At 41.7% G+C, this 27,536-nt stretch overlaps 1 protein-coding gene across 2 annotated transcripts in view; it reads right to left on the bottom strand.

Moving 5' to 3' along the window:
• Window positions 1-16,408, bottom strand: part of Tbc1d12 (TBC1 domain family member 12) — a 74,579-nt gene extending 58,171 nt beyond the window's left edge. The window contains exon 1 of one of the 2 annotated variants that reach the window (XM_034509957.2): window positions 15,522-16,408. In XM_034509957.2, the coding sequence (XP_034365848.1) occupies window positions 15,522-16,240 (719 nt within the window). In that variant the 5' untranslated portion in view covers window positions 16,241-16,408. The remainder of the gene's footprint in view (window positions 1-15,521) is intronic. The other variant, XM_034509949.2, reaches the window with a different exon arrangement.
• Window positions 16,409-27,536: the final 11,128 nt, after the last annotated feature.

The raw sequence follows: 27,536 nt of genomic DNA, 5'->3' as shown, positions 1-27,536 counted from the left end.
ATCACTGCTGCAATGAAACATCACAACTGAATGAAGCAATGAAGAGAGGAAGGGTTTATTTGTCTTACACTTCCACATCTCTAGGCATCATCAATGAAGTCAGGGTCAGAACTCAAACAGAGCAAGAACCTAAAGGCAGGAGCTAATGCAGGGGTCACGGAAGAGTACTGCTTACTGGCTCCATGTCTTGCTTTCTCTGTGTCTTAATCTATATAGCTTGCTCAGCCTGTGTTCTTATAGAACCTAGGACCACAAGCCCGGGGTAGTCCCACCCACAAAGGTCTTAGTCTGCCAGCATCAATCACTAATTAATAAAATGCCCTATAGACTTGCCTACAGCCCAATCTAATGGAGCCATTTTCTCAATTGAGGTTCCCATCTCTCAACTGACTCTTACGTCAGGACAGCATAAACCTAGCCAGTACAGACAGAGAAGCAAAGATACACACAGAGATACAAAGCAAAGATACACACAGAGATACAAAGACCAAGAGAGACTCTGATTTATTTTATGTGTATGGATGTTTTGCCTGCATATAATGTCTGTGAACCATGCTGAGTGTCTGGTGCTCACAAAGGCCAGAAGAAGGCATCAGATCCTCTGGAACTGGAGCTACAGATGCTTGTGAGATGCCTGTGGGAGCTGAGAACAGACCTCAAGCTGGATCCCCTACAAGAGAAGTAAGCACTCTTTTGACAGGGTTTCTCTGTATAGCCCTGGCTGTCCTGGAGACCAGGCTGGCCTCGAACTCAGAAATCCGCCTGCCTCTGCCTCCCAAGTGCGTGCTGGGATTAAAGGCGTGCGCCACCACCGCCCGGCAGAAGTAAGCACTCTTAACTGCTGAGCTACCTCTTCTGACCCCCACAACTTAAAAGTTTGTAACTCAATCATCTATTTCTATGTAAAGAGGAAGAATTTAAATTTTAATTCCAAGAACTTAACAGAGACATATATACAAGTAATTGTGTTTGTAAATCTCAACACTGACTTTAGCTCACTAATTCTCAAAATTGGTTAACTGCTATAACTATCACACTCTAGTTATGAAGCAGCATACAGAAGGAACACACTGATGTACAGGCAACTCTACACCCTTAGTGTTTCCCATCCATAGCAACAGCCTAACGGCTTCTCTGACTCTTCCTTAACTCAAGGAATCCCTTACAAAATACACTAAAGGTCTAACTTTCCACACAAGTAGTTTCATGTCATTTCACTTTTCTTAAAAGAAAAGTCGGGTTTCAAAGTTTACTTTTACTATGTTTCATTAAAGTCCAATGACATAAATGTATGTCCCAGTTTATCAGCTATCCCTTCTGACAAAACCTGAAAGTCTTACTATTACTTACATTAACCTACACTACACTTCACTAATCCCAACCAGCACCTCTCCCTACTTTAGCTATCTCTAGTCCTTGGTTTCTCAAGTCCCAAAATACCTGCCAGTCTGCTACAAGTTCTTACTCTGGAACACAATCCTAAGCATGGTTAGCTTTTGTTTGTCTTGTTGTTGTTTTTAAGAAGGAGGATCCTAGGCCTCTGGCTCAGTTGGCAGAATGCTTGCATGGAGCCCAGGGCTGAACCCCAGCAGCACATGAAGCCAATATGGCGCTACACATCTGTAGTCTGTGCTGAGGAAGAGGCGGCAAAAGATCAACATGTCCTCAGCTCCAAGATGAAGTCAGCTGAGCTATATGAGACCCTTTGTCCCCTTCTTCCCAACTCAAAATTATTAACACTAATAAAAGTTGCCTTTGTTCACTGGAGAGTGGAGGCCCAAGACTGAGGAAAAGCTGTTCCATGTACTACAGCCATCCTCATAGAATAGATTCAACTTACTTGGTCATATCAATTTAGTTCTTACCTGTGTGGTTCTGGTTTTCACATTACTTCATGCACCTTAGGGCCAACCATACAGATGAGTATTGTGCTGTACAAAACAAAAGGCTTTGTACTATTTCATGTGTAATTCTGTACATGCTGCTATTTGTCTGTATCGCTGACAGCCTCATTCCAATCCAGTCCTTGTCATCTAGTAAAAAGTCAAGCTTGCTCTTAGTGAAGAATTTCCACATTTCTTACTCCAAAGTTAATCTCTGTTGCCTTGAAGCTGCTATAACCTAATCGGGGAATATTTTAAATACTGATTTTATAGGATATTGATTATCTTGTTGTTAGGGTGTGTGTTATGTAAAAACAGGGACTGATGCTGGATTTCTTCCTCAGTCACTCTTCACATTATTTTTGAGACAGGGTCTCTTACTGCACTTAGAGCTTACCCATTCCACTAGGCTCGATAAGCAGAGAATCCCAGGGAACTATGTCCGCCTCCCACAGTCCTGAGGTTTTATATTGGTGCTGGGTATCAGAACTCTTGAGTAGCAGGCACTTTACCAACTGAGCCATCTCATCAGTCCTGCCATTAAGGGTTTTGTTGTTGTTGTTGTTGTTGTTGTTGTTTGTTTGTTTTTTCAAGACAGGGTTTCTCTGTGTAGCCCTTGGCTGTCCTGGAACTCACTCTGTAGACCAGGCTGGCCTCGAACTCAGAAATCTGCCTGCCTCTGCCTCCCAACTGCTGGGATTAAAGGTGTGCGCAACCACTGCCCAGCAAGTATTTTTTTTCTTTTTGAGTCCTAGTTTCTTTGTGTAGCTCTAGCTGTCCTGGAACTTGCCTTGTAGACCAGGCTGCCCTTGAACTCACAGAGATCTGCCTGTCTCTGCCTCCTTGTTCTGAGATTAAAAGTATGTACCACCATGGCCCTGCCCTTAAGTTTTTAAATAAAATGTTTTATCTAGTTTCCTAATGCACAGTGTATATAATAGGCCCCAATAAAATCTGTTGAACAAATAAACAATAAGACAATTGCACACTAGCTTATAAGAACTATGCGTGTTGGTTAGGCATGGTAGGGCATATCCAAAATTGCAGGACTCAACTGGTCGAAGTTCCAAGCTAGCCTGAACTATTTGGCTAGATCCAATTTCACCCAAACAAGTCCTACAAGGAACTTACTTGTTTTCTGAAGTTCTAGAATGCATATCAAAACTATAATATTGTGCTTCAACATAAAGAATGTTGTAATGATACCTTTGGCAGGCTGCCTTGAGAAACCAAACTCAGGTTGAAACAATTCAAATGGAGTAAGTAAGTTGTCAGTATACCCTCAAACCTCTCCTCCCTCCACAAGCTCTGCTGTTGTTGGTATTGCTGGGTCTCATTGATATTTTGCTCATGTGTGATAAGTTAGGTAAAATTCCAACTATAATCAAAGAAATCTTGTATTTTCTATATGGTGGTGTCCATCTATGAAATGAACAACTAAATTGCGAGTGTTTCAATGATATTAATAAAAACAAAAGAGTCTTAGCTCCTTGCTGTAGTAAGTGACTGGCTATCATTTGACCCAAAGCATGTTATAATGGCTATCCTTCACACAGGACAGTTCTGAGTTACTGGAGCTACAAGACAGTACTGGCTTTACTTTTTGTTTTGTTTGGTTGTTGTGTTTAAGATGAGCTCTTACTGTGTCCTTCTGGCCAATTTAGAGATCCTCCTGCCTCAGCCTCCCAAATAGTTGGCTCTAACGGTACCACTACCACACCCAGATGTGCCTGTTTTGAAAACCAATCCCTATATAGTATTCCTGACCATATTTTTGTGCTTTGGGAATTACATTACAAAGACAGGTATCATCCTACAAGTGTATCTTTATTATGCTGATTATTCTGTACAAGAATGACAAAATATTCATCTTTAGATAGAAAATTTTGGAATTAATACCCAGTTCCGAATAGCAAATCCCTTATTTCCCAACATTAGCTGTCTCTTTAATTCTCAGTAATACTGACAGAGTAAAGTCAATTGGGGTCAGGTGTGCTGGTGCAGGCCCTTAAACCTCACACTGGGAGGCAGAGGCAAATGGATCTCTGTGAGTCGAAAAACTTGTCTAAAAAAAAACAAAAACAAAAGTCACTTAGTGGGGTAAGGGCGTTTACTACCGAGCCTGATGACTTTAGCTTGATCTGCAGGACCAGAACGATGGAGCAAGAGAACTGACTTGCCCAGGGAGTTCTCTGACATCCACATATGCTTTATGGCCTATCCTAGAGTCCATGCACACAAGCACAAACTTGTAACAGTCAGATGGAGGTAGGAAGTTAGTGGACCATGAAAGTTTAAAAAAAAAAAAAAAAGCAATTTAAATTTCATTCTTCAGTGGAACTCTCTATACTATTTTTAAAGGTCACTACAGTGAAAAACAGAATATAGAAACTGTTAAGATGTGAACCTTACATATTTGAAAGTTTCATAACTACTTTAGAATTAAATTTCTCCACAGCATGTTTTGATAATAAACAATGAATTTTTTCCTCATGAGTAAGAGAGGTTTAAATACCGTTTGATAGAGTTAAAGTTAGTGAGAGAAATGTTCCTTTTCTAGCTCTGGAACTCAAGTAAGAATATGCTGTATAAAACTGTATAGCATTTATCTTACTTTTGTTTGTTTGCTTTGGAGACAGGGTCTCTGGTAGCACTGGCTGGCTTTGAACTTGCTATGTAGCTAGGCTAACCTTGAACTCTTGGCCCTCCTTCTTCCATCCCTCTGTAGTGCAGAGACTACAAAAGTGTAGAGTGTCACACCTGGTTGTCTTAATTTTTCAATTAATTTTTTGAATGCGTACTCTTATTTATTTATAATTTATTTTAAATGTAGGCGTGCTCTGCATGTACACCTACACGCCACAAGAGGGCATCAGATCCCTTTGTAGACGGTCATGAGCTACCATGTGGTTGCTGGGAATTGAACTTAGAACCTGAGCAGTCAGTGTTCTTAACCGCTGAGTCATCTCACTAGCCCTCAAATATGTACTTTTTTAAAAAAATTTATTTTTACTTTATGTGTATAAGTGTTTTGCCTGCATGTATATATGTGCAAATGTGTGTGCTTAGTCCCTCCAGGGGCCAGAATAAACTCTGAAACCCCCTAAAACTGAGGTTACAGATGGTTGTGAGCCACCCTGTGGGTACTGGGAACCAAAGGCAAGTCCTTTGCAGAAACAGCAAATGGCTCTTACCTGGTGAGTCATCTCTCTAACCCCTCATACATGTACTCTGTAATCTTCAGATTTACCCACATCAGCCCGTGGAGCCTAAACTAAACTGACAGTGCTGCACACCGTGAACCTCAGCTCAGGAGGCAGAGGCGAGTGGCTCACGGTGAGTTTGAGGCCATCGTGGTCTATGCAGTGAGTTCCAGGCCAGCCAAGCTACACAGTAAGACTCTACATTTAATTTTTTTTTAAAAAAAGCTTTGAAAGAATGAAGAAATTAAAAGAAACTACCTGAAGACTAGAAAGAGTTGCCCCCTGAGTGCCACAGGTTTAGGTACTAGCTGGATTACTATCAGAGGCTAATTCCCACCCACCTAGCATTCCCTCTTCCCAGCAAGCCTTGAGCTCTATAAACCTCTTCACATTTACTCCCTAGAAACTCACACTTGCAATCACACTTCATGCCTCCCAGCTTTCATCTTCTCACTCCTGAGTAACAAGAGTGTAGAAACAAAGCAATTAGCTTTGTTTTATTTTATAATCTAAAGCCTGCTTCCTCCTCACCACCCCCACCCCCACAAGCCATTACAGTTCTTGAACATGTTTTGTTGTTGTTGTTGTTGTATTGTTTTTTTTTTTTCAGAGACAGTAAGAAAAGAATTGCTTCTAGTTGACTGAAGTCTGGATGAAAACCAAATTTGGAAATCTGATGGATGAGGCACTCGTGTATTACAGTATTTGAGGAAATATAAGAAAACAGTAGCCAAACGGTGTGGGCACATGCCTTTAATCCCAGCACTCTGGAGGCAGAGGCAGGCAGATCTCTGAGTTCCAGGCCAGCCTGGTCTACAAAGCAAGTTCCTGGACAGACAGGGCTACACAAGAAAATCCTATCTTGGGATTCGGGTGGGGGTGGGGTGGAGGATGGAGAAATGAAAGAACTGAGGGAGAGAGGGAAGGAGGGAAGGAGGGAGGAAGAGAAATAATTTGATTTTAAAACTATCTAGTTTTTTCAGGTCCCTCAACTGGAGCTGGTCTTACCTGACCCTGCTGCCTGCCTGTGGATCCTGTTCCCCTAGCTGCTGCTTTGTCTGGCCTCAGTGTGAGAGGATGTACCTAGTCCTGCAGTGACTGATGTGTGGAAGGTGCTGGGAGAGGAATGGGGGTGGGAGTGATACAGGGGCTCCTCCTTCTCAGATGAGAAGGGGAGGGGGCAATGGGGAAAAGGAGCTGCAAGAGGGGGAGACTAGGAGGAGGGGGAGCTGATATGATAGTGTAAAGTGAATAAATAAAATTTTTAAAAACTATCATGCTCAGTTCCAAATTTAAAATGTTTTAATCTATGTGGGGTTAGGGGAAACGCAGATAGAAATATTTTTTAACACACACACAAAAATACCCAACATGAAATTCGAATAAAAAAGGAATTGAAAAGCCAAATTCAGGGGTAAGTTAAACACATGATTATCAAGTTCACTCTAAAGTAGCTAGCTTGGTTTCCTAAGGTAAACTTCTCTTAATTGCAGGAAAGAGTTTGCTGAAAAACCAGACAGTCACATGGGTTTCCCCCTCTTAGCCACAAAAATGAGTTCAAGGAAGGCTGAAGCAGCACATTTCAGTGGGATATGAGCCATGGTCTGTGCAGAACCTCAGAAGGGAGGGAAATTAACATGCTTCTTGATACTCTGCAAAAACAGTACAAAATGCTGCTGCATCAGGGAACCCAGGAAGATTTTCCGAGCTAAAAGCTTTTCCTAAAACAGACAAACACAGTCTAAGTAGCATAAATAACAGACTCTTCCCATTGATTAAAAGAAAGTGGAGATTAACTCCACAGACAGGAATCTTCAAGCTTGTAAAATGCTGTGCTTTGGATTTCTCCATCTGTCTCTATGGCCCTCTGTTTATAACAATAAGCAGATCTGACCAAGCTTTAAATCAAAGAAGTACTGTGCGCTGTGTGCTGTATTTTCATTCAGTTACCACCCAGGGAGACCAGTCCATCGGTCACCTAGGTGAAGCATTAGCTTTTCAGTAATGACTGTCCAAGAACCACCATGATCACAGCAGTGGAGGCTTCGGTACAAGCTTGTTAAAATTCAGATTCTGGGGAGATTCCTTTTACACTCTACTGAATCCAGAAGTCTTCACTTAGAAACAAAACAATTCACTTTTGATAAGTCTCCCTCCGAGTAATTTTAAAAACTTAAACTTAAGAACCACTTCAGGAGGGCTAGAGAGACCGCTCAGCGGTTAAGGGCACGGACTGCTCTTCCAAATGTCCTGAGTTCAATTCCCAGCAACTACATAGTGGCTCACAGCCATCTGTAATAGGATCTGATGCCCTCTTCTGGTGTGTCTGGAGAGAGCTATAGTGTACTCATATACATAAAATGAATAAATAAATCTTAAAAAAAAAAAAAAAAAAGACCCACTGCAGGAGCTGAGGAGATGACTCAGTCTCAAAAGCTGTCCTTTGATCACCACACATACTCCATGGCATTTGCATGAACACATACACAAAATAAAAAATTAAAAAAAAAAAAATTAAGTTAGTCAGTGGTGACAGAAAGTCAGTAAACTATGCCCAAGCATACGACCTGAGTTCAGATACCCAAACCACTACTGAGAAGGGACAGATTGTGACTTTCTGGCCATCCAGCCTACCCAAGAGTGACCCCGAGAGACCCTGTCTTAAACAAAGAAAGAAAATAATCATAATCAAGGGATAGAAAAAGACATCTGATACAAACCTCCTAGCCTCCACAGGCAAGTGCATGAGCAAATGAATTAACACACACACACACACACCCCTCTACCCACTCATCCCCACAGAGAGAAGAAAAAGGAATCTCAGCAATAAGTATCAAGCAACTCTCCAACAATACCATCTGGGATGGCGTTTCATGGAGCTCACAGAGTTGCTGAGAACCTGGGAGGAACAGCAGCTTCAGAAAAGACTTCTCTTTGCCTTTCTGAATACATTAGAGATGGTAACAGATGCACTGCCTTAAAGTTTCCAAATGTTTCTGCTCTTTCCCTAAAACTTCCCCTGACAACACAGTATCAAAAGTGTAAGTAAGCCAAGTTAAAATTTTAGCTTAATTTTATAATTAAGCTAAAAATTTGGCTTTACCTGTCTATATTAATATGTTCCCTAAAAAAAGATAAAAATATTTTAATCTTTCTCAACATCCCCTTTTTGTTTCTTTTTGGATTTTTTAAATCTCATTTCACTGTATAAGAATCCAGTCCAACATCCACCTAATCACACATATAAATACATTTATACAAACTGTAATGCTTCCCAAGGCAATACAAAAAAACTACCCTAGTCTTTTTCATTAAGTTGGTTAGGTTTCAGAGATACTATTTCTCTGTAACATACACATCTCCAAAGAAATTACAGTAGAAAAAAACAGATCTAAAGTGAGAAGGTAGCAAATGTCTATAATTTCAGAGCTAGACAAGATCTGCAGTTTGAGGCCAACTAAGCCTACACAAGTAGATGCTGCTTTATATGGTCTACATCTAAGAAACAGAACAGAGAGAGCTGGTGTTTAACATGATTATGCTAAGGTGGGCATTACAAAACAAATCTCACATCTTCAACAGAAATCTTAGAGCCAAACAAAGTGGTTCCTAGCACATCTCCGGCAACATTCTTATTTTAAAGATGAGGGGAAAAACCCAGACAGCTGGACAGTAGTAGTATACGCCTTTAATGCTAGGGCTCAGGAACAGAGGTGAATGGATCTCTGTGAGTTCAAAGCCAGCTTTGCCTACAGGGTAAGTTCCAGGACAGCCAGGGTTACAGAGAAAAACCCTGTCTAGAAAAAACAAAAACAAAACCAGCATTTTTCAGATCCTTTTTAATTCAGTCCATATCTATAATATTTTGTAAATATTTGAGGTCTATTACTGCATGTGCAAAATGAAGCCGTTTGTGTTTGAAAGCAAGAAAGGGTTTGTTTGAAAGACCCACAAAAACAGCCTAAAGATACTTGGTTTTTAAGAAACAAAAAATGGGGGCCAAAGAGATGGCTCAGCAGTTTAGAGTGCTTGATGGCTTTGTTTCTATTTTTTTTTGTTATGTATATAAGTGGTACACCTACTTGTATATATGTGCACCATGAACCATATTTATGCTTGGTGCCTGCAGAAGCCAGAGGAGATTGTTGAATCCCCTGAAACTGGAGATAATTGTGAGCCATCATGCTAGGAATTGAACCTAGATCCTCTGGAAGGTCAGCCAGTGCTTTTAACCACTGAACCATTTCTCTAGCACCAGATTCTTACAGCAGACTCAGGTTCAGTTCCTAGAACCCACATAATGGCTTCACAACTTACTATCTATAACTGCAGTCCCATGTGATCAGCCATTCACTGCCTTCTGACTTCTACAGGTACAAGGCACCCATGTGGTACATATACTTCTATGCAGGTAAAACACTCCCACACATAAAACAAAATAAATAAACCTTCAAAAAACATTTAAAAAGAAAGAGAAAAGTGAAGAAGGGTGGATGGGGCACAGATTCTTGAGATCTTTGAAGAAAAAAGTCCAGCTGACATTAAAAAGGTTTTCATTCCTTTAAGAGTGTGGCTCATGTCTATAATCTCTGTAACTTGGGAGGCTGAAACAAGAGGGATGACCTATGAGTTCAAGACCAGCATTGGCTATATACTGAGTTCTAGTAAACTTTGAACTACAGAGTGAGACCCCACAATAGATGGATGGATGGATGGATGGATGGATGGGTGGATGGATGGATGGATGGATGGGTGGATGGATGGATGGGTGGGTGGATGGATGGGTGGATGGATGGGTGGGTGGATGGATGGGTGGGTGGATGGATGGATGGATGGATGGGTGGATGGATGGATGGGTGGGTGGATGGATGGGTGGATGGATGGGTGGGTGGATGGATGGGTGGGTGGATGGTTGGGGGTGGGTAACTAGACAATAACAAATGAACACTGGACCTGGTGGTATAGCCATGCCACGTAGGAAGTAGAAGTAAGGGGACCAGGTATTGGGGGTTGGTCAGATGGTATGTATACAAAAATTAAATTCTGAACCCCAGTATCTGGTTGCCCACAGATAAGAGAATTCTCATGTACACTGGCCTTTGTTGTGTAAACCTTGCTCCCCAATTTAAAGTTAATTGGTTAATAAAAGGTTAGAGCCTGTGATTGGGCAATGGAATGAGAAAGGCAGAACTTGAGGAACAAGTGAGGGGTCTGAGGAGAGACGGGAGGTGGGGAGAGAAGAAGAAAGAAGACAGAGAGAGAGGAGGCCACGATGAGAGGAGATGGACCACATGCCCATGCCCAGGAAAAGTGTGTCCTGAGGACAAACTGATAGAGCAAAAAGGCCGCCCAGATGAGACTCAAACAGCAAGTAACAAGGGACACATGCTTAGATGTAAATTAGAATAGCAGAAAACCTGCCCAATCTAGGCTTATGGCTTACAAATAAAATATCAAGATTTGTGTCTTTCATATAGGCTAGAATAAATAATTCACTTTACAGAATTAAGATGAATTATTTGAGGCAGTCCTCATTTACAGAGCAATTTCCAAGGTAGCCCAAGACCCTATATCAAAATTATTTTTAAAATGAAAAAATTAAAAGTTGTTTTTACTTCTCGCTGCTGAGTTGGTATACACAGAGTAGTAGTGGCAAAATTCTTCCCACCGTTGAATTAAAACAAGGATAAAGCTTTTTTTGTTTGTTTTGCTTTTTTGAGTCAAGGTCTCAGTCTATAAATCAAGTTAGCCTCTAATTCACAGCAATTCTCCTGCCTCATTTTCCCCAGTACTGGAAAAACTGTCATGCCTACTATGAAGCTACTTTTAAAATGTTTGTTATAGACTTTTGTCAAGTTAAGAGGAAAAAGTAGTAAAAGGTAAAAGAGAGAAACAAAGAGGATGAAGAGTGTCTTAGGGGTTGAGACACCATGACCAAGCCAACTCTTAAAAAACACATTTAGTCAGAGCTGACTTACAGATTCAGAGACCCAGTCCATTATTATCAAGGTGGGAAGCACAGCATTATCCAGGCAGACGGACTGCTGGAAGAGCTCAGAGCTCCACATCTTGTTCCAAAGGCAGTCTGGAGAAGACTGGCATTAGGCAGCTAGGAGGAGGGTCTCAAAGCTCACCCTCTCCAGTGACCACAGTGACATACTTCCTCCTACAAGGCCACACCTCCTAATAGTGTCACTCTCTGGGCCAAGCATATTCAAACCACCACGAAGAGGTAGAACAGAACAGTATCAAACAAGTAGCAACCCAATGCAAAGAAAATGCAGATCCCTAACAACGGTTACTACTAGCCAGCTGAGCAGTCTTCTTTAAATAGCGAGCTCCTTCATCTAGAGAATGAAGTAGGAACAAGGTATTCCAAAGAATAAGAATCCATTTAAAAACAAGCTGATTCCAAAGGTAACCCTCAGCAGGAACCGCAATTGACAACTGTACACAGGCAATAATAATAACAATAACAACAATAAATAATTTTTGAGTTGCTAGGACTATGGGTACTTACTGATTATTTTGCTTAAGGATTGAAAATTTGGTCACAATTACACACTTCAGGAAACAGTAAAGAAGAGACATGAAAGTAGCCAATTTAACCCAATTTGAATGGGTTATTCATACCAATGTTAGATGCTGAATGCTCAGAGATGAATGTCACAGTACCTGCCTTTAAGATGGCCAAAATGCGCCTAAGGTAAATACCAAGGGGAAAAATGTTCCTCACTTTGCTCTATCCAAAACAAAGAAAGCCATGATGTCTAGAACCTTGACATGCATCTTGGCAACCAGACACCCACATGTACCCTCACCCACTCAATTAATTAATGTAAAAACTTCAGACACTTAAAAAAAGAAATTGGCTTTCAAGTACCTACATTTTGTGGATTTGTTTGTTAATATTTAAGCCCAGTTATTTGGGACAGGGAGATGGCTCATCCAGGAAAGCACATCTCACAAGTGTGAGGGCATGAGTTCATATCCCTGGAACACACAAAAGGCTGCAGAGCGCCGGGCGGCAGTGGTGGCGCAAGCCTTTAATCCCAGCACTTGGGAGGCAGAGGCAGGCGGATTTCTGAGTTTGAGGCTAGCCTGGTCTACAGAGTGAGTTCCAGGACAGCCAGGGCTACACAGAGAAACCCTATCTCAAAAAACAAAACAAAACAAAACAAAAGGCTGCAGAGCTGTGGTAGCCTGACTGTAGGAAAGCACATCTCACGAGTGTGAGGACATGCGTTCATATCCTAGGAATACACAAAAGGCTGCAGAGCTGTGGTAGCCTGACTGCATTCCCCACAATTGGGAAGCTGAGATAGGGAACTCCTAGGTCAGGCTAGCTCGTCAGACTAGCCATGTGAGTGAATCTGGGCTCACTAAGAGACTGCCTCAATATATTAAGGTAAAGAGTGACTGAGGAAGACAATCCACATACATGTGAACTCGCAAAGAAGCAAACATGCATATCACAGGCATACATACACAGCTGAAAAGAACAACCCAGTTCTCTGATATATGAATAATGTAGTCATATGAACAAAATCTAGCTATATGAAAGGTTAAAGAAAGTTCAAAATTTGATTAAAAACTTCTGCCTGCAGCTAATAGGATGAAAGCTCCTAATACAAATTGGTTCACAAATTGCAGTATAGATAGATCTATGTATCTGTTTTCCTCTACTAGCCAAATGAGAGACAATATAGTCTAAATCTTGTCTATTCTCAATGCTTGGCACCAAGCAAGCACTCAGGGTACACTAGTAGGATTGGTGATCTCCAAAGCCCTTTCATGTCCAAAGCCACCTGACACCTGACCAAGACAGATATAGTTCAACAAAAATGCTACAAGGTGTCAAAACACATATACTTAAGTCACTCTGAGGCCTTGTATAATACTATCACTGAAAGATTTAAAAATATTTTTGCAAGTAGTTCCTACCTGTAATCCTAGTACTTAAGAGACCAAGGCAGAAAAATCAAAAGTTTGAAACCTGCCTGAGCCACATAGAGAGTTCCAGGCCAGCCTGGGCTATACTGATAACCATCTCAAAAAAAAAAAAAAAAAAAAGCAACTAAACTAAAGTAAAACAACAGCAGCAATATAACTAAATACATATTTGCAAATACAGGCACAAATGTAGATCTCATTTCTATTTATTTAATCCCATAATCTAATATAAAATCAGGATTTTTCTGTTCTTGATTTAAGAAACTTTATATTTGTAAATTTATACAAGCAGGAAAAGTAGGAAATACTAAAATAGAAAGACGAGTAAGAAACACATACGACAATATAAAATGTAGCTCACTGTGTACAAACAGGCACATTAACTGTTTAACTTTCTAAACCAGCAATGCTGGGGACAGCTGGAGCTGGGACTGTGGCTCAGCTTGTAAAGGGGCTTGCCTTGTGTGCATGAAGCACTGGATTTGATGCCCAGCACAGTATACACCAGACTTGTTAACAAAAGCCTCCAATCCTAGAGAGTAGTGACAAGATAGAAAGGTCAAGGTCCATCTTGGTCAGCTACTTGGGCAAGTCAAGGCACACCTGGGCTACAATGAAGCTGTATTAAAAGAAAGTGTTTCGGATGTGAGGGCAATCTGTCACCCCACTGATCGCCAGGGTTGATTCGGCTGATCTGGCTGGCTAGGCAGGTGTCCCCTTCCTCCCTCACCGCTCTTATGTGCGTCCCTGGGGGGGGGGGGAAGAAAAGTGTTTCTCCTACTTCAGGTTATAGCTTAAAATCTGGAAATAAATAAAAACAAGGAAAACTGTGAAAGATTTTACAAGTTGGAGATATTTTATTTGCCTCAAGATAAACCACCACCAACAACAACAACAAAAACCCTGAGTCGAAATCTACCTGAAAGACACTTGCTTTTCAGGAATCTGCAGTGTTCTGTCACGACTTCCCTATCCCTATTAAGCCAGAAAAACCTCGATCTGGAATCTGCAAAGTCCAGCATCATGACTTAACTTCAAGAATGTTAATCACAGATAAAACATCACTAAAAATTAAAGTTACCCCAGCAATGGTTAGGAGCTGAGGAAAATCCCAACTGAGACAAGGTGGAAGGGGGTTTTAAGGCCAGCCTCAACAACATTAATAGGACCTTCTTGATGGGATATGGGGGAGAATGAAGTCTTTCCAGATAATTACAGTGTTCCAACAGTCCATATCCACAAAATACATGCTCCCCAACATAAAAATTCACATGAAAGTGAGTCAATTCCCACCCCCAACACACACACTCCACACAAAGTTGCTGAGGATGTAACTCCACAGGTAGGCTACTCTCTGTGCGTCCCTGGGTTCAATTAACAATGGGGTTAGAGGGTTTTGAAGTTGATAGAGTGATGGAGCCTATCTGAGATAAGTAGAAGGATCTCCTAATTTCCCAAAGTGCTATAGTAATCTGAGCTAAAAGGCTGGCATCTGATTCTAAGCACAAAACTGCCTGCCTGTTTTGTTTTATTTTGTTTTGTTTTGTTTTAAGACAAGATCTTGCTACAAAACCCTGGCTGATCTACTAGTAGATCTAATAGCTAGTAGGCTGCCCCCAAACTCATGGTAATCTTCCTGCCTCATCCTTCTGGTATTAATAGTGTGTACTCCTGATAAGGAATGAGTTTTAATAAAAGCAACTAAAACAGATACTATAAAAAGTAATCATTTCTGAGCCCAGCATGGCGGCATATGCCTTTAATATTAGCACTTGGGAGCCAGAAACAAGCGTATCTCAGTGAGTTCAAGACCAGCCCACAAAAATCAAAAAAGGAAGAAAAAAAAAGAGAGAGAATCATTTCTGAATTTAAGAATTCCCAAACTAAGTCCGAAAAATAACGAATAAAGGCAGACTTGACTTGAGTTGAATCCCCTGTATCCAGAGAATGGGAGGGTAAGAGCTCAAAGATTGTTTGACCTCCACGCAAGGCTATATGCACGCATGCACATACACATACACACACACACACACACACACACACACACACACACCAACACAAAATAAGTGTGGAATTAATTTTTTTTTTTAAATCTCGAATCCCCAAACTAATGGAATGGGCTTAGACTCCAAGCAAATAAACTTCGCAGAGTTCTACACCACACCTGTAGGAATACACTGCCGCCCACCCAGTCCAAATCCTAGCAGTACAATTGCAAAAAATAATAGGGCAGTGGATATCTGATGTTCCAGATGAAGAAACTGAATGTATAGCATTAGGAGGCCGGTCAGACCTGGAAGCCCAATGCTTCCTGGGGACAGAGTAACACCAAGACTGGCTCCAGGCCCGGAGCTCACAAAGCCATCCGGTACCTCTTCCATAGCGACAGATCAAAGCTGAGTCCCTACGTTCCCATTCCCGTACGCTGGAAGGCAGCCCGTTGCCGGCCCCACCCAAACCCCTCGCGCGGCCAGTGGGATACCTGGCGAAGAAATCCGCGAAGCCACCGCTCCGTCGAGCCCGAGCCGTGGTGCCCCCGGGACCCTGCTCTGCCGCTGGCAAGGGTGCGGACGGCCCCGCCGATGGCAGGAGGTCGCCGGCGCTCTGACGGCGGCTCACCTCGAACGTGTTCCGAGAGCCGAAGCGAGCGTCGGGGAGGCCGAGGCTGGGCTCCGCGCTCCCGACGGCCCTGCCGACAGAGGTAGCGGCTGTGGGGTCCGGGTCATCAGTGTCCCCGGCCGTCAGGCAGCAGCTCCGCAGCGGGTCCTCAAGCGGCGCGGCCCAGTCGTCCAGGCCACCCGCACCGTCCACGCCCTCGTCCGCGGGCTCCCGCAGGCAGGAACGGCCGCAGGTTCGGAGGCGACGCGCCTCCTCTGGGCCGCGACGGTCCTGGCGCAGCAAAAAGCCCGAGTCTCCGTTGGTCATGCCTGAGCCGCGCGTCGCGAGCACGGCTGCCGCCTCCGCCCCACCGAGCCCGGGCTGCAGCGGGCCCGCGGCCGCCTCGAGGTACCGCTGCAGGAGGTGCTGCGGCGGCGGCGCCTCCTCCTCTCCAGCCTCCGCGGGCGGCTCCGCGGCGACGGCGCCTCCACTAAAGCCGCCGGTGGCCGGGACAGTCTTCCCCTCCTGACCCATGGGCCCCGGGACTGGGAGCAGCTCGGCGTTCCTTCCCGAGCAGGCTCCGGCATCCTCGGGACCCATCATCTGAGGCGGCGGAGGAGGACTGCCCTGCGCGCAGGGTCCGCGGCCACCGCCGCCGCAACGCTCCCAGACCCACCCCTCCCACCCGGCGGCCGGGGCAGTTGCCGGAGGCCGGGCACGCGCTGGGATCGCGCACGCGCACCAGCGGGGCCGGGCCTGCCGCGACCCGACGCGTCCCCCGAACCATAGAGACGACAGCTAGAGCGACCCGGGAGGACAATCTGAGATCCACCAGCCGGATGACAACGCTTAGCCTAATGGCAGGCAAGATTCACTTCGCAAAAAAACAAATCACTTGACGGCGATTTGTTTGTGAGAGCAAACTAACGAAGTTAGTTTAAGTCCTCCTATCTTGACAGTTTTTTACCTTCTCTGACAACAGAGAAGAACTCTTGGAACCGTTCAGGTCTTCATTGTCCCCAAGATAGCCCTTTACCTACCTACCTACCTTTTTCACTTAGTCTTCCATGTTTACTAAAATCTTATCTCCCACCACTTTTGAACACATTGGTTGTCCTGTCACCTGGGTATGGAAATGAAATGGAGTCAGGGAGAGAAGGACCATAACTGCAGCATCCTGTGGTCACAGATTAAAATAGAATGATGGCCATTTAGTAGAAATAAAAATGTATCTAAAGTATGAATCACAAGACATAATAACTAGCCACAGGAGTGATAGGAGAGCAACCAGGAATAACAAAGCTATGAGATTGGTGTGGTGTGAAGAAACAGGAAACTGGATTGGGGAAAAACACTGAAATCAACTAACATATAGTGAGCGTTTAAAAGCTTGGGTTAAGGTTCTGGTTTGGTGGCGGGGCCATTTATGTAAGCCACGAAGTGGGTATCGAGTGACCCTACCTCCATAGAAGAATGAGCATAGGGCAGAGACTCAATAGTATTGGCATTTGAGAAGAGATGATGAAGTTATAGTAAAAGGTCTAAATAAACATTGCTGTAGTAGGGTAAAGCAGTAACTAGAGAGTATTCATTCCACAACTGCCTCTGAAAGTAAGTATAAAATTAGAATGGAGTACTTAGCAAAACAATATTGTCAAATATATACATGATATATATATATGAATAGATTTGAGTGAATATAAACTATTGGTTCAGTGATAAAATGTGCATCTATGTACCTACCATTCAGATTAAGAAGTATCAAGTGTCTTTTGTAATGAACTGTTCTGTAGGCTGAAGCAGTAAAAGCATTTATCATCAAGATCTTTTGACAGGTGGGAAGATAGCTCAGTTGGTAAAGTTGTCATGCAAGCATGAGGATCCCAGCACTCATAAAAGGCCACTGTGTCAAATGCCCTTATAATACTAACATTGGAGAGGCAATCCATGGGATGCTCTGGCAACCAGCCTAGCTAAAACAGCCGGCCTTAGATCTTATTAAGAGGTCATGTCTCAAACAATATGATGGACAGTTCCAAAGAAATAACAGCTGAGTTGAACTCTGGCCTCCCTAAGTATGAGTATATACTTACCTCATACACAGGAACACACATACCCACACATACATACACAAAGATCTTTCAAAAGGAAAAAAAAAAACCAAAGACATGTGTATGAGCCATAGATAGATAGATAGATAGATAGATAGATAGATAGATCGATCCTGGATTAGTTACAGGGGCAATACCCAGAATATGTACAGAAACAAGCCAGTGTGGTAGAATGCACCTGTAATTACAGAACTCTTTAGGATAAAGCAAAAGAGAATCTCAAGTTTAAGACCAGCCTGGGCTACATAGCAAATCTGAGGATAGCATGAGCTATGGAGCAAATTTTATCTCAAGAAAAAATCATAATGCAATATTTTAAATGACAACTTGACTAGGTGGTAGTAGTGCACAACTTTAATCTCAGCACTCAGGTGGTGGAGGCAAGTGAATCTCTGAGTTCAAGGCCAGCCTGGTCTACACAATGGGTTCCAGGACAGCCAGGGCTACACAGAGAAACCCTGTCTCAAAAAACTAAAAACATCAGTTAATCAATCAATCAAAAGACAACTCAATTTTAAAATGAGCTCATATCAGTAATCAGAGCATTTGAGAGGCCAAGACAGGAGGATCGTTTGACTATATAGTGGGTTCCAGTGAGGTATCTGTACAAAAACAGGGAGGGGAGAGTGTAAAAATTTCAATATATGTTTTTTTTCTTGAGAAGATATGTTAAATGGAATACCAATAAACATACCATAAGTTATTTTTGACAAATAACGTTGAGACAATACTTTTCATTCACTAATAAAAAAGAGAAAGGAAGGAAGGGGGAGAGGAGGAGGGCGACAAATGTGTCACCTACAATTCCAGCACTTTGGAGGCTTCTGCAGAAGAATCAGAATTCCAGGCTGGTCTGGGCTGCACAGCAAGACTCTGATTCAAAATAACTAAACTTTTTAAAAAACTTTCTGCCTTATCAGGTAAGTAACATTTTATCCAGTTTCACAAAGAAATGTCTCCTTATATGATACATTATATCCTTTGTGCCTTTGTGTGGTCCCTCTTAAATTGACTATTTAGCTGTGCCTGCAGTCAAGAAGAGTATAAAGTCCTCAAACTCTTTAAACCTTTCTTTAAAATGTATTATTAGTAGTACTATTATTAATTGCTATTGTTGTGATGGTCTGTAATGAAGCTTGCACGGGTAATGTTTTCTTTTACCTACTGATTAGTCTTACCGGCTCTTAATACATTTTCTTGATAGTTCTGGGGCTATACTGGATTTCAAAAGAGCATGTAAGCATCTACAGACCCTTAGAGAAATGTTACTTAAAGATTTAGTATTACACACACGCGTGCGCGCGCGCGCGCGCGCACACACACACACACACACAGAGGTAGAGAGAAAGAGAGGCCTATGTCAGGCTAAACTATGTAACTATCTTCATTGATGAATAAAACATGTCAGCATGTCTCTTTGGAAACCAATTGATAGCATGAACAATAAATTTGATATCAAAATTTAAAAGTAAGCTCTGAAATGTAGTAGAAATATATGATCTTGCAAAGCTATGCAATTTGGTTTTCTTCTAAAATCATCTTCAATTTCTGCAAATTATTTAAATTCCATACATTACTGGTAAAACCCAATCTGGTAAAAAGGGTGACTGGGATCATGGTTGTGGATTATAACAAAATAATAACTATTTCAAATATGCATATTGAAGATTAACTTAGCAGGGTGAGGTATGAGTGAGAAATAAATAGTAGAAAGATCACAGAGCAGCTGCCATTTGGTAAGCCACAGTGGGACAAACCACAAACCAAGAGATAAAGGAAATGCTTTAAAAATACACCATGATCCTTCTATGGAACAATTCATGCCACAGATTAGGAAGTATTGTAACCCTATCCCCAGAGATCTGTCATAAAGAAACCATTCCAAAGAAAAGATAACAGCTGTGCAGGGATGTTCACAGCTGAATGCTTTACAGCCCCAAATTCTAATTTACCTAAGAGCAATATGCAGGCAAAGCTAGGCATATCAAAGACAAGTGACAGAAATGCAAAAATACAGAGAAATCTAACACACCTCCGTGAAATAAAAATAAGGATGTGTGCCAAGCATAGTGGTGCACGCCATTAACCCTAGAAACATGCCATTAGGTGGGTGGGTCTCTGAGTTTGAGGCATGCCTGGTCTACAAAACAAGGCCAGTGCTACATAAAGAAACCCTGTTTTAGAAATAATAATAACAACAATAATTAAGATGTATAATCGAATGTTACAATTGCAATGGTGTGTAAAATTATCTATAAAGATCAAAAAGGTCTGCCATGAAAAGAGAAAGGATAGAAACATATTTTATACTTTATGTTGACATTATTTGGGGTTTTGTTTGTTTTTTGAGACAGGGTCTCCTGCAGCCCATGAGGGTGGCCTTGAACTCCTGATGCTCTTGTCTTTATCTTCCAAGGGTTGAGATTATAGAGCCTAGGTATGTACCTCTATGCCTAGCTTATAATTCTTTCATAACATTTTTAAAACTATATTTTATTTTATGTGTATGCATGCCTGTGTGTATGTGTAAGCACTACATGCTTTCAAGATCCCTCTGTGGTCAGAAGAGGCTCAGTTTCCAGGAACTGGAGTTACAGATGGTTGTGAGCTGATACTTGAATGTTGGGAACCAGTCCTGGGTCCTCTATGAAACCAGTAAATGCTCTTAACCACTGAGCTATCTTTCCAGCCCTTATAATAATTTTACATTGATTAAATGTTAACTCTTTAAAAAGAATGCCCTGAAGTATGTTTCTAAATATATGTTATAGCTACAGATTATAAAGTAATGCAAATAAATTTTGTGTTGCAACAGGACATTAAGATGCATTTGAAAAGAAAAGCAACTATATGTCTATATTTAAAAGCTATAGATAGAGGGCCAGCACAATGGCTTAGCTGGTAAAGGTCTTTCCTTATCAACCCAAACAATCGGAGCTTGATCCCTGAGACACACATGGTGGACGGAGGGTACCTACTCCTGCAAGTTGTTCTCTGACCTTCATATACAGGCACACACACAAGTAAATGTAATTTTCAAGTTACTCTGAATTTGAGGCCAGCCTATTTCTACAAGGTAAAGCCCTGTCTCAAAAAAATTTTTTTTAAATTTCTAAAAACAATGATAAGGGCTGAATTTGTAACTCAGATGATAGAGTGCTTGGCTGGCTTGTACAAAGCCCTAGGTTTGGTCTCTAGCACCATATAAACCAAGCATGGTGGTACAAGCTAGCAATCCAAACACACAAACGATGATGCAGAGGCAGGAAGACCAAAACTCAAGGTTACCTACCATCATCTACTAGCAAGCTTGTGGCTAGCCTGGGCTACGTGAGACTTTCCCTCAAATAAACAAAACAAAAACAGAATACAACAAATGAAAGTTGGAAATAGTTGCGACTGTTATAATCTAATGAAAATGTTTACATAAACTCAGTATGAGAAAACTGAAGTTTGCTAAATGTTTCTATTTTCAGTAACAGCTGGAGCCAGTTCCAGATTTCAGCCATTTTTCTCAATGACACCTTTTTAAATCTACAGTTTAAAGCCAGGAGAGGTAGCCCATGTCTTAATCCTTGAACTCTAGAAGCATAAGCAGGCAGATCTTCTTGAGTTCCAGACCAGTAGTCTGGCTACACAGCAAGTTCTAGGCTTTCTCAAAATATTAACTACTTAAAGCATAAGTAAATAAATAAATAAATAGAATGCAGTTTTCAATACAATAGAATGCTAAACAAAACAACCCACCAAGCCTCAAAACACAAATATAACCATAGTCCCATTACTCAGAAATAGTTTGTTAACATAAAATATTAAGATGAAGGTATATCTCATTGGTACAGCATATACTTAGCAATTACAAGGCTCTGGGTTCAATCAACTTCTAGTCCCCCATAGTGACAGATCATGCTATGAAATATTTGGAAATACATAGGTTGAATGGGGAGATTGGGAAAGCATACAACGTGTGGACTAAAAAGTATTTGTGTTAGTTAGGGTTGCTATTGCTGTGATAAATCTCCATAGGTTTATTTTATCTTATAACTCTCAAACCACAGTCCACCACTGAGGGGAGTCATGGCAGGGACCTGGAAACAGGAACTGAAGCAGAGGCCAAAGCACTGCCCAGTGAGGCAGGGTCCTCCCATATCAGTTATCAAGAACATGCCCTATAGGCTTGCCCACAGCCAATCCAGTGGAGGCATTTTCTTAACTGAGGTGTCTTCTTCCGAGTGACTCCAGCCTGTGTTGACATAGAACCAGCCAGCACACTAATCTTGTATGTATCATTTTAAATGTTTAGGCAAAGACAACCAAAACCTCCACTAGAAAATGGTGATTATCTTTAACATATAATTTTATAGTATCGATTCCTAAGGGGAGCTAATCTATTGAGCCTCTTACACTGGTGGCTCGGTTTTGGTTTTTGTTTGTTTTCGTAAAATGGAGAATGTGGGGACTGAGAAAAAAAGAGGGTAGCATCCAGAGGACAGAAGCTAAACTAAAAAAGAATGTAGCCATTATATAGTAATTTGAACATAAAACACAAAGTAAATCTGTAGGAAATAGCTCTCCTTGGGATGAAAGTAAAAGTGGGCTAGACAAATATTCAGTAGTATAATTTTGAGATTTAAAATCTCACACTCAAGCCGGGCAGTGGTTGCGCACACCTTTAATCCCAGCACTTGGGAGGCAGAGGCAGGCGGATTTCTGAGTTCGAGGCCAGCCTGGTCTACAGAGTGAGTTCCAGAACAGCCAGGGCTACACAGAGAAACCCTGTCTTGAAAAACAAACAAAAACAAAAACAAAAAACAAAACAAAACAAAAAACAAAAAAAAAGAAAGAAAGAAAGAAAGAAAGAAAGAAAGAAAGAAAGAAAAAACAACTCACACTCAAATGCCATTGAAGATGATAAAGCTGGCGGATCTTAGACAACAGGAAATAGCATGGCTCCTGGGGAAGTATAGAGTATAGTGTATAACCTGATCAAATGTCACAGACATAAAAATTCTGCTGGCATAGTTTGACCCATGGTCCCCCAGTCTGTATCCATGAGTCCTTTAAATTCTAGAAGAGCTGATCATGTTTTAAAAAAAAAAAAAAAAAAAAAAAAAAAGGAAACACCTAGCAGGGCATGGCAGCGTAGGCCTGTGATCCCAGCACTCCAGAAATAGACTCATGAGGATCTCTGTGAGTTCGAGGCCAGCCTGATCTACATTTGAGCACCAGGACAGCAGGCTACAAAGACATCCTGTCCAAAAAGAGGAGAGGGGGAAACCAAACTGCTTGGAGTACTTGAAATCAACAACAAATATTTATTAATTCTTTCTAGGTACTAAAGACTGACCTATCTGTTGGGAAAAATAAATTACTATTGCCATACAGGTCCTATTAAATCTTATGAATGCACAGTCACATTGCAGTACAAAACAATTTGTATATTCTGCTGGGCCAAAAACCACTTCCTAACTCAGCCCATGATTTAAACCCCAGCCTCTTGTCCTTTTATTTTTAAAACTACAACAGTCCTGTAATATCTTTATTCTAACATTGGCTGGAGAAGCAGTGGCAAGGAGGATCATCACAAGTTTGAGCCAGCCTGGTCTACAAAGCAAGGCATGCTATATAACGAGAATCCGTTTCACATAAACAAGGCACCTAGATGGATCAGCATTGCTGCCAAGTCTTATATGTTGAGTTTGATCCCAGGAGCACCCACATGGCAGAAAGAGAAAACCAACTCCCCCAAGCTGTTGTCTGAGTGTAGCCACCTCAATACGCTAAATAAATAAAAATGTTAAAAGTTTTGGTTTTCAAATTTAAAAATTAAATTCACTCATCTTCCTACACAAAATGTCTGTTTCTCAAGTGGGGTGTAGTGGTGCCCACCTGTAGTTCTAGCACTTGGCCTGAGGTAGGAGTAATATAAGCTCAAAGCCCAGCACAGGGGGCTACATCCAGAGTCTAGTTCTGCCTGGCCTATATAGCAAAACCTTATCTCAAAAAATTAGAAAGCACAGGCTGATGAGATGGCTCAGCTATTAAGAAGGCTTTGTTCTTTTTGTGGTTTTATTGCTGTTCATTTATTATATGTTATGAGTGGTTTGCCTGTAAGTGCATCAAGTGCATGCCTGGTGTCTGAGAAGGTGACAGGAGGGCACCAGATCTCTCAGGAGTTACCCTGTAGGTAGCTAGGAATTGAAGCCTGGTCCTTTAGAAGAGCAGCCAGTGCATTTAACTGCTGAACTAGCACTCCAGCCCCCAGAGCATTTGTGCAAACATGAGAACCCAAAATTGAGATTCCAGCACCACATAATGAACCAGGTATCATGTAACTGCCTGTAACTTCAGCGATAAAGGATTCAACACCCTCTTATGTTCTCTGGGAACAAACACATACTCACATACACACATGTATACAAATCCTTTAAAAATTTCAAAAGTAACAACTAATAAATAAAGCCAAGCATCCAACTAAAGAAACAAGTAAACCAAAAATGTCACCAAACTCCAAAACTACTATTTCTTTAGTGATAGAAATATTGATCTTTGAATTCAGTGCCTACCCAGGTCTCAATAAATACTCATTGAATTTTTCCATAGGACTGATGAGATGACTTAGTCAAGGCAATCCAAACCTGATAATCTGAGTTCATTCCCTGAGATCCATCCTATGGTTTGTTCCTTGGAAAGTGAAACATTTCCTCCAGGAGGGAAGGATGAGTCTAGGGTGACAAACAGGAAGTAAACAAAAGTCACATGTCTGGGAAAACAAACACTGAGGTGAACCAATCTCACCAGCTACAAACACCGAGAACTATAAGAACTTGGAGCAATCTTGAGGGCTCAACCCAATAACACAAACAGGACTGAGCAGTACTGAGAGTGGACAGTCTGAGCAGGCAAAAGTGCAGCTGGAAAAGGTGTTCAGACTGTGCTGCCTCCTGCCAGCAGTGCAGAGAGCTTGAGGCTGCATTTCTGGAGTCCTCGTCCAGGAAGCAAGGGTTTTATGCTGATGAAGCTGTTTTTGAGTTGTCAGTGCTCCTTGTAAGGAACCCTCCACCCACACTCCTGATAGTGGCCACATTAAAAAAAAAAAAAAAAAAAAAAAAAAAACCAAAAACTTATTTGCTCACCAAATTAGATATTGAAATAATTGTTTCTTTGTGATGAGTGTGTGTGTGTGTGCACATGTGTGCATGTGTCTGTGTGTCTGTGTGTGTGTTGCTCCAGAAAGTCTGTCACATAACAGATCTATATGGTAGAAGGAGAGAACTGACTCCTACAGGTTGTCCTCTGACCTCCACATCACATGCGTGTGGTGGCATGAATACACACGCACACTCTCATTATAAATGTTATTTGTTTTTTATTTCAAGACATAGTTTCTCTGTGTCGGACTGGCTGTCCTGGAGTCCACTCTGTACACCAGGCTGGCCTCAAACTCAGAGATTTGCCTGTCTCTGCCTCTCGAGTGCTGTGAAGTGTTACCTTAAATGTCCTCAATCTTATCTTATTTTGTTTACTTATTTTGTGTGATGGGAATCCAATTCAGGGCCTAGCATATACATAGAAAAGTACTCTTAACATTGCCTTATGCACCTAGCCCAACATCCTCAATTTTTGACATCCCTTCAAGAATCATGTTAACCCCCATCCCCACCACACCTCCACCCCACCCCCACCACACCCCCACCACACCCCCACTCAGTGTAGTCTGTAGTAAGGGACTCATTCTGACACAGAGAATGGCAAAACAATGACACCCACAGCTGAGTCTAAAGACTTAAATGTTTCCTCCTCCCCCACTCCCTCCCCTTCCTACTCCTCCTCTTCCTCTCATGGACAAAGACAGCAGAAGTCAGCTGCTCTGTCACGAAGAAGATATTCAAATTGTCCAATGGAGAGGGTCACAGAGAAACCGAAGCTTTTTCTACAGCCATAAAAGTCAGAATGGTAGCTAATCTTTGTGCTCCACTCACTAAAGTCTTCAAGTGACCACAGCTTTGAGAGGGATCTAGATTGCAATCTCTGTAACCGGAACAAGCCTGCTAAGCCACTCTTAAAAATGGGACCCACAGAAACAGTGTGACATATAAACATCTGTTAGTATTTTAAAGTGATGATTTAATACATAATTTACTTACCAGAACTGACATACTAAATCATTGTGTGAATTTTAAAGTGTAGCTGTTTTGTGGCCTTTTATTTGCCTCTTTCCCTTTCTCCACTTCATACATAAGTCTTAAAGATTTATTTATATTTTATGTTTGTGTGCATGTTTGCCTGCATGTATGTATGTGTGCCACATGCATGCCTAATGCCCATGGAAAACAGAAGAGGACCTCAGATCCCCTGGAACTGGAGTTGAATGTTTGTGAGACACTATGGGGGTGCTAGAAACTGAACCTGTGTCCTCTGGAAGAGCAACAAGTGCTCTTAACCACTGAGCCATTTCTCTAGCCTCCCACTTCCCATATTTTGCCTCTTCTCAAGACTGCCAAATCCCTTTTATTCTGGTAGTTATAAAGTCTTAAATCGGTTCAAGATGGCTCAGTGGGGAAAAGGTACTTGTTGCCAAGCCCAACAACCTGAGCTCAATCTCTGGAAACTACATGGGAGAAGACTGACTCCCACAAGCTTTGCTCTGAACTTCATATACATGTAACACACACACACACACACACACACACACACACACACACACACCCCAAAATAAATGAATGGTTAAGTAGACAAATGTAGTTAAAGAAAGTTCTAAAAGTCCTTAAGAAGCTACTATTTCTCCTCCTCCTCTTCTTCCTCCCTCTTCTTCCTCCTCTTCCTCATCCTCATCCTCCTCTTCTTCTATGGGTTAAAGAAATTCTTCACCTGTAGATCTTTTCTTTCTGTTTGACATATTATAGTATTTATGTATCCATTTATTTGCTAGTGTGAATTTTCAATGCAATTAATACATATGCTTAGAAAATAAAGGAAAACATTAAAACCATGAATTCCAGCAAAGCTGATCCTCAAAGTACCCGAGGACGAGCCTGTGAACAGACCAGTCTCCTAACTTGTAACCAGAGCAAGGACTTTTCTTTGATGATAGGTGTAGGGAAGAGTGCATTAGAAGAAGCAGGGGTGGACTGTGGGATTTGTGAGAAAGACACTGACACCTCCTTAGGTGTTAGTTTTACTCTACAGTGTCTTCTTGGCTCAGTTATACTTACCAGCAGTGTTAGAGTGAAGACTTACTGACAGTACATCCTTGTTTGAGAGGCATTCTTTCACAGATGGTATCTAGCAGAGTCTGGTACAAAGAGGAGGGGGAGAATGTTGTGTTGCTCCAGGGTTGTTCAGAAACCGCTCACGACTTTGTAAATGGAATTACCCTCTCTTCCCTAGGGATTTTGAAAACCAATGAATAGAGAGCGGCTTTGAACTACCCAACCAAGTATGCAATGAGGAAATGTCGAGGTTTAGTTTATCAACATAAATCTTAAATGAGAAAGAACAAACATCATGATCCTAAGAAAATCTCAACTTATTTTTTTCCTTGCCGACATTATTGCAGATTGAGAAAGGTATTTGATCCCATTTTGCCAAAAAAACTACTCTCTCTAGTGTGACTGGCACATTTCCCAGCTGAATTTGTAATTCAGTGTAATACTTAATGTCCTGATTCTTAACTAACAATTAATTACTGTGTTGTGGTGACTCCTACCTAGAATTCCAGCACTCAAGAGGCGAAGGAAGGAAAATTGTCACAAATTCAAGGCTAACTAGGGGTCATAGAAAAAAAA

This window comes from Arvicanthis niloticus, chromosome 1 (assembly GCF_011762505.2).
Source record: "Arvicanthis niloticus isolate mArvNil1 chromosome 1, mArvNil1.pat.X, whole genome shotgun sequence".
NCBI classification, from domain to species: domain Eukaryota; kingdom Metazoa; phylum Chordata; class Mammalia; order Rodentia; family Muridae; genus Arvicanthis; species Arvicanthis niloticus.
Note: the sequence above shows the minus strand (reverse complement) of the source record. Positions and strands in the feature narration are given on the sequence as shown.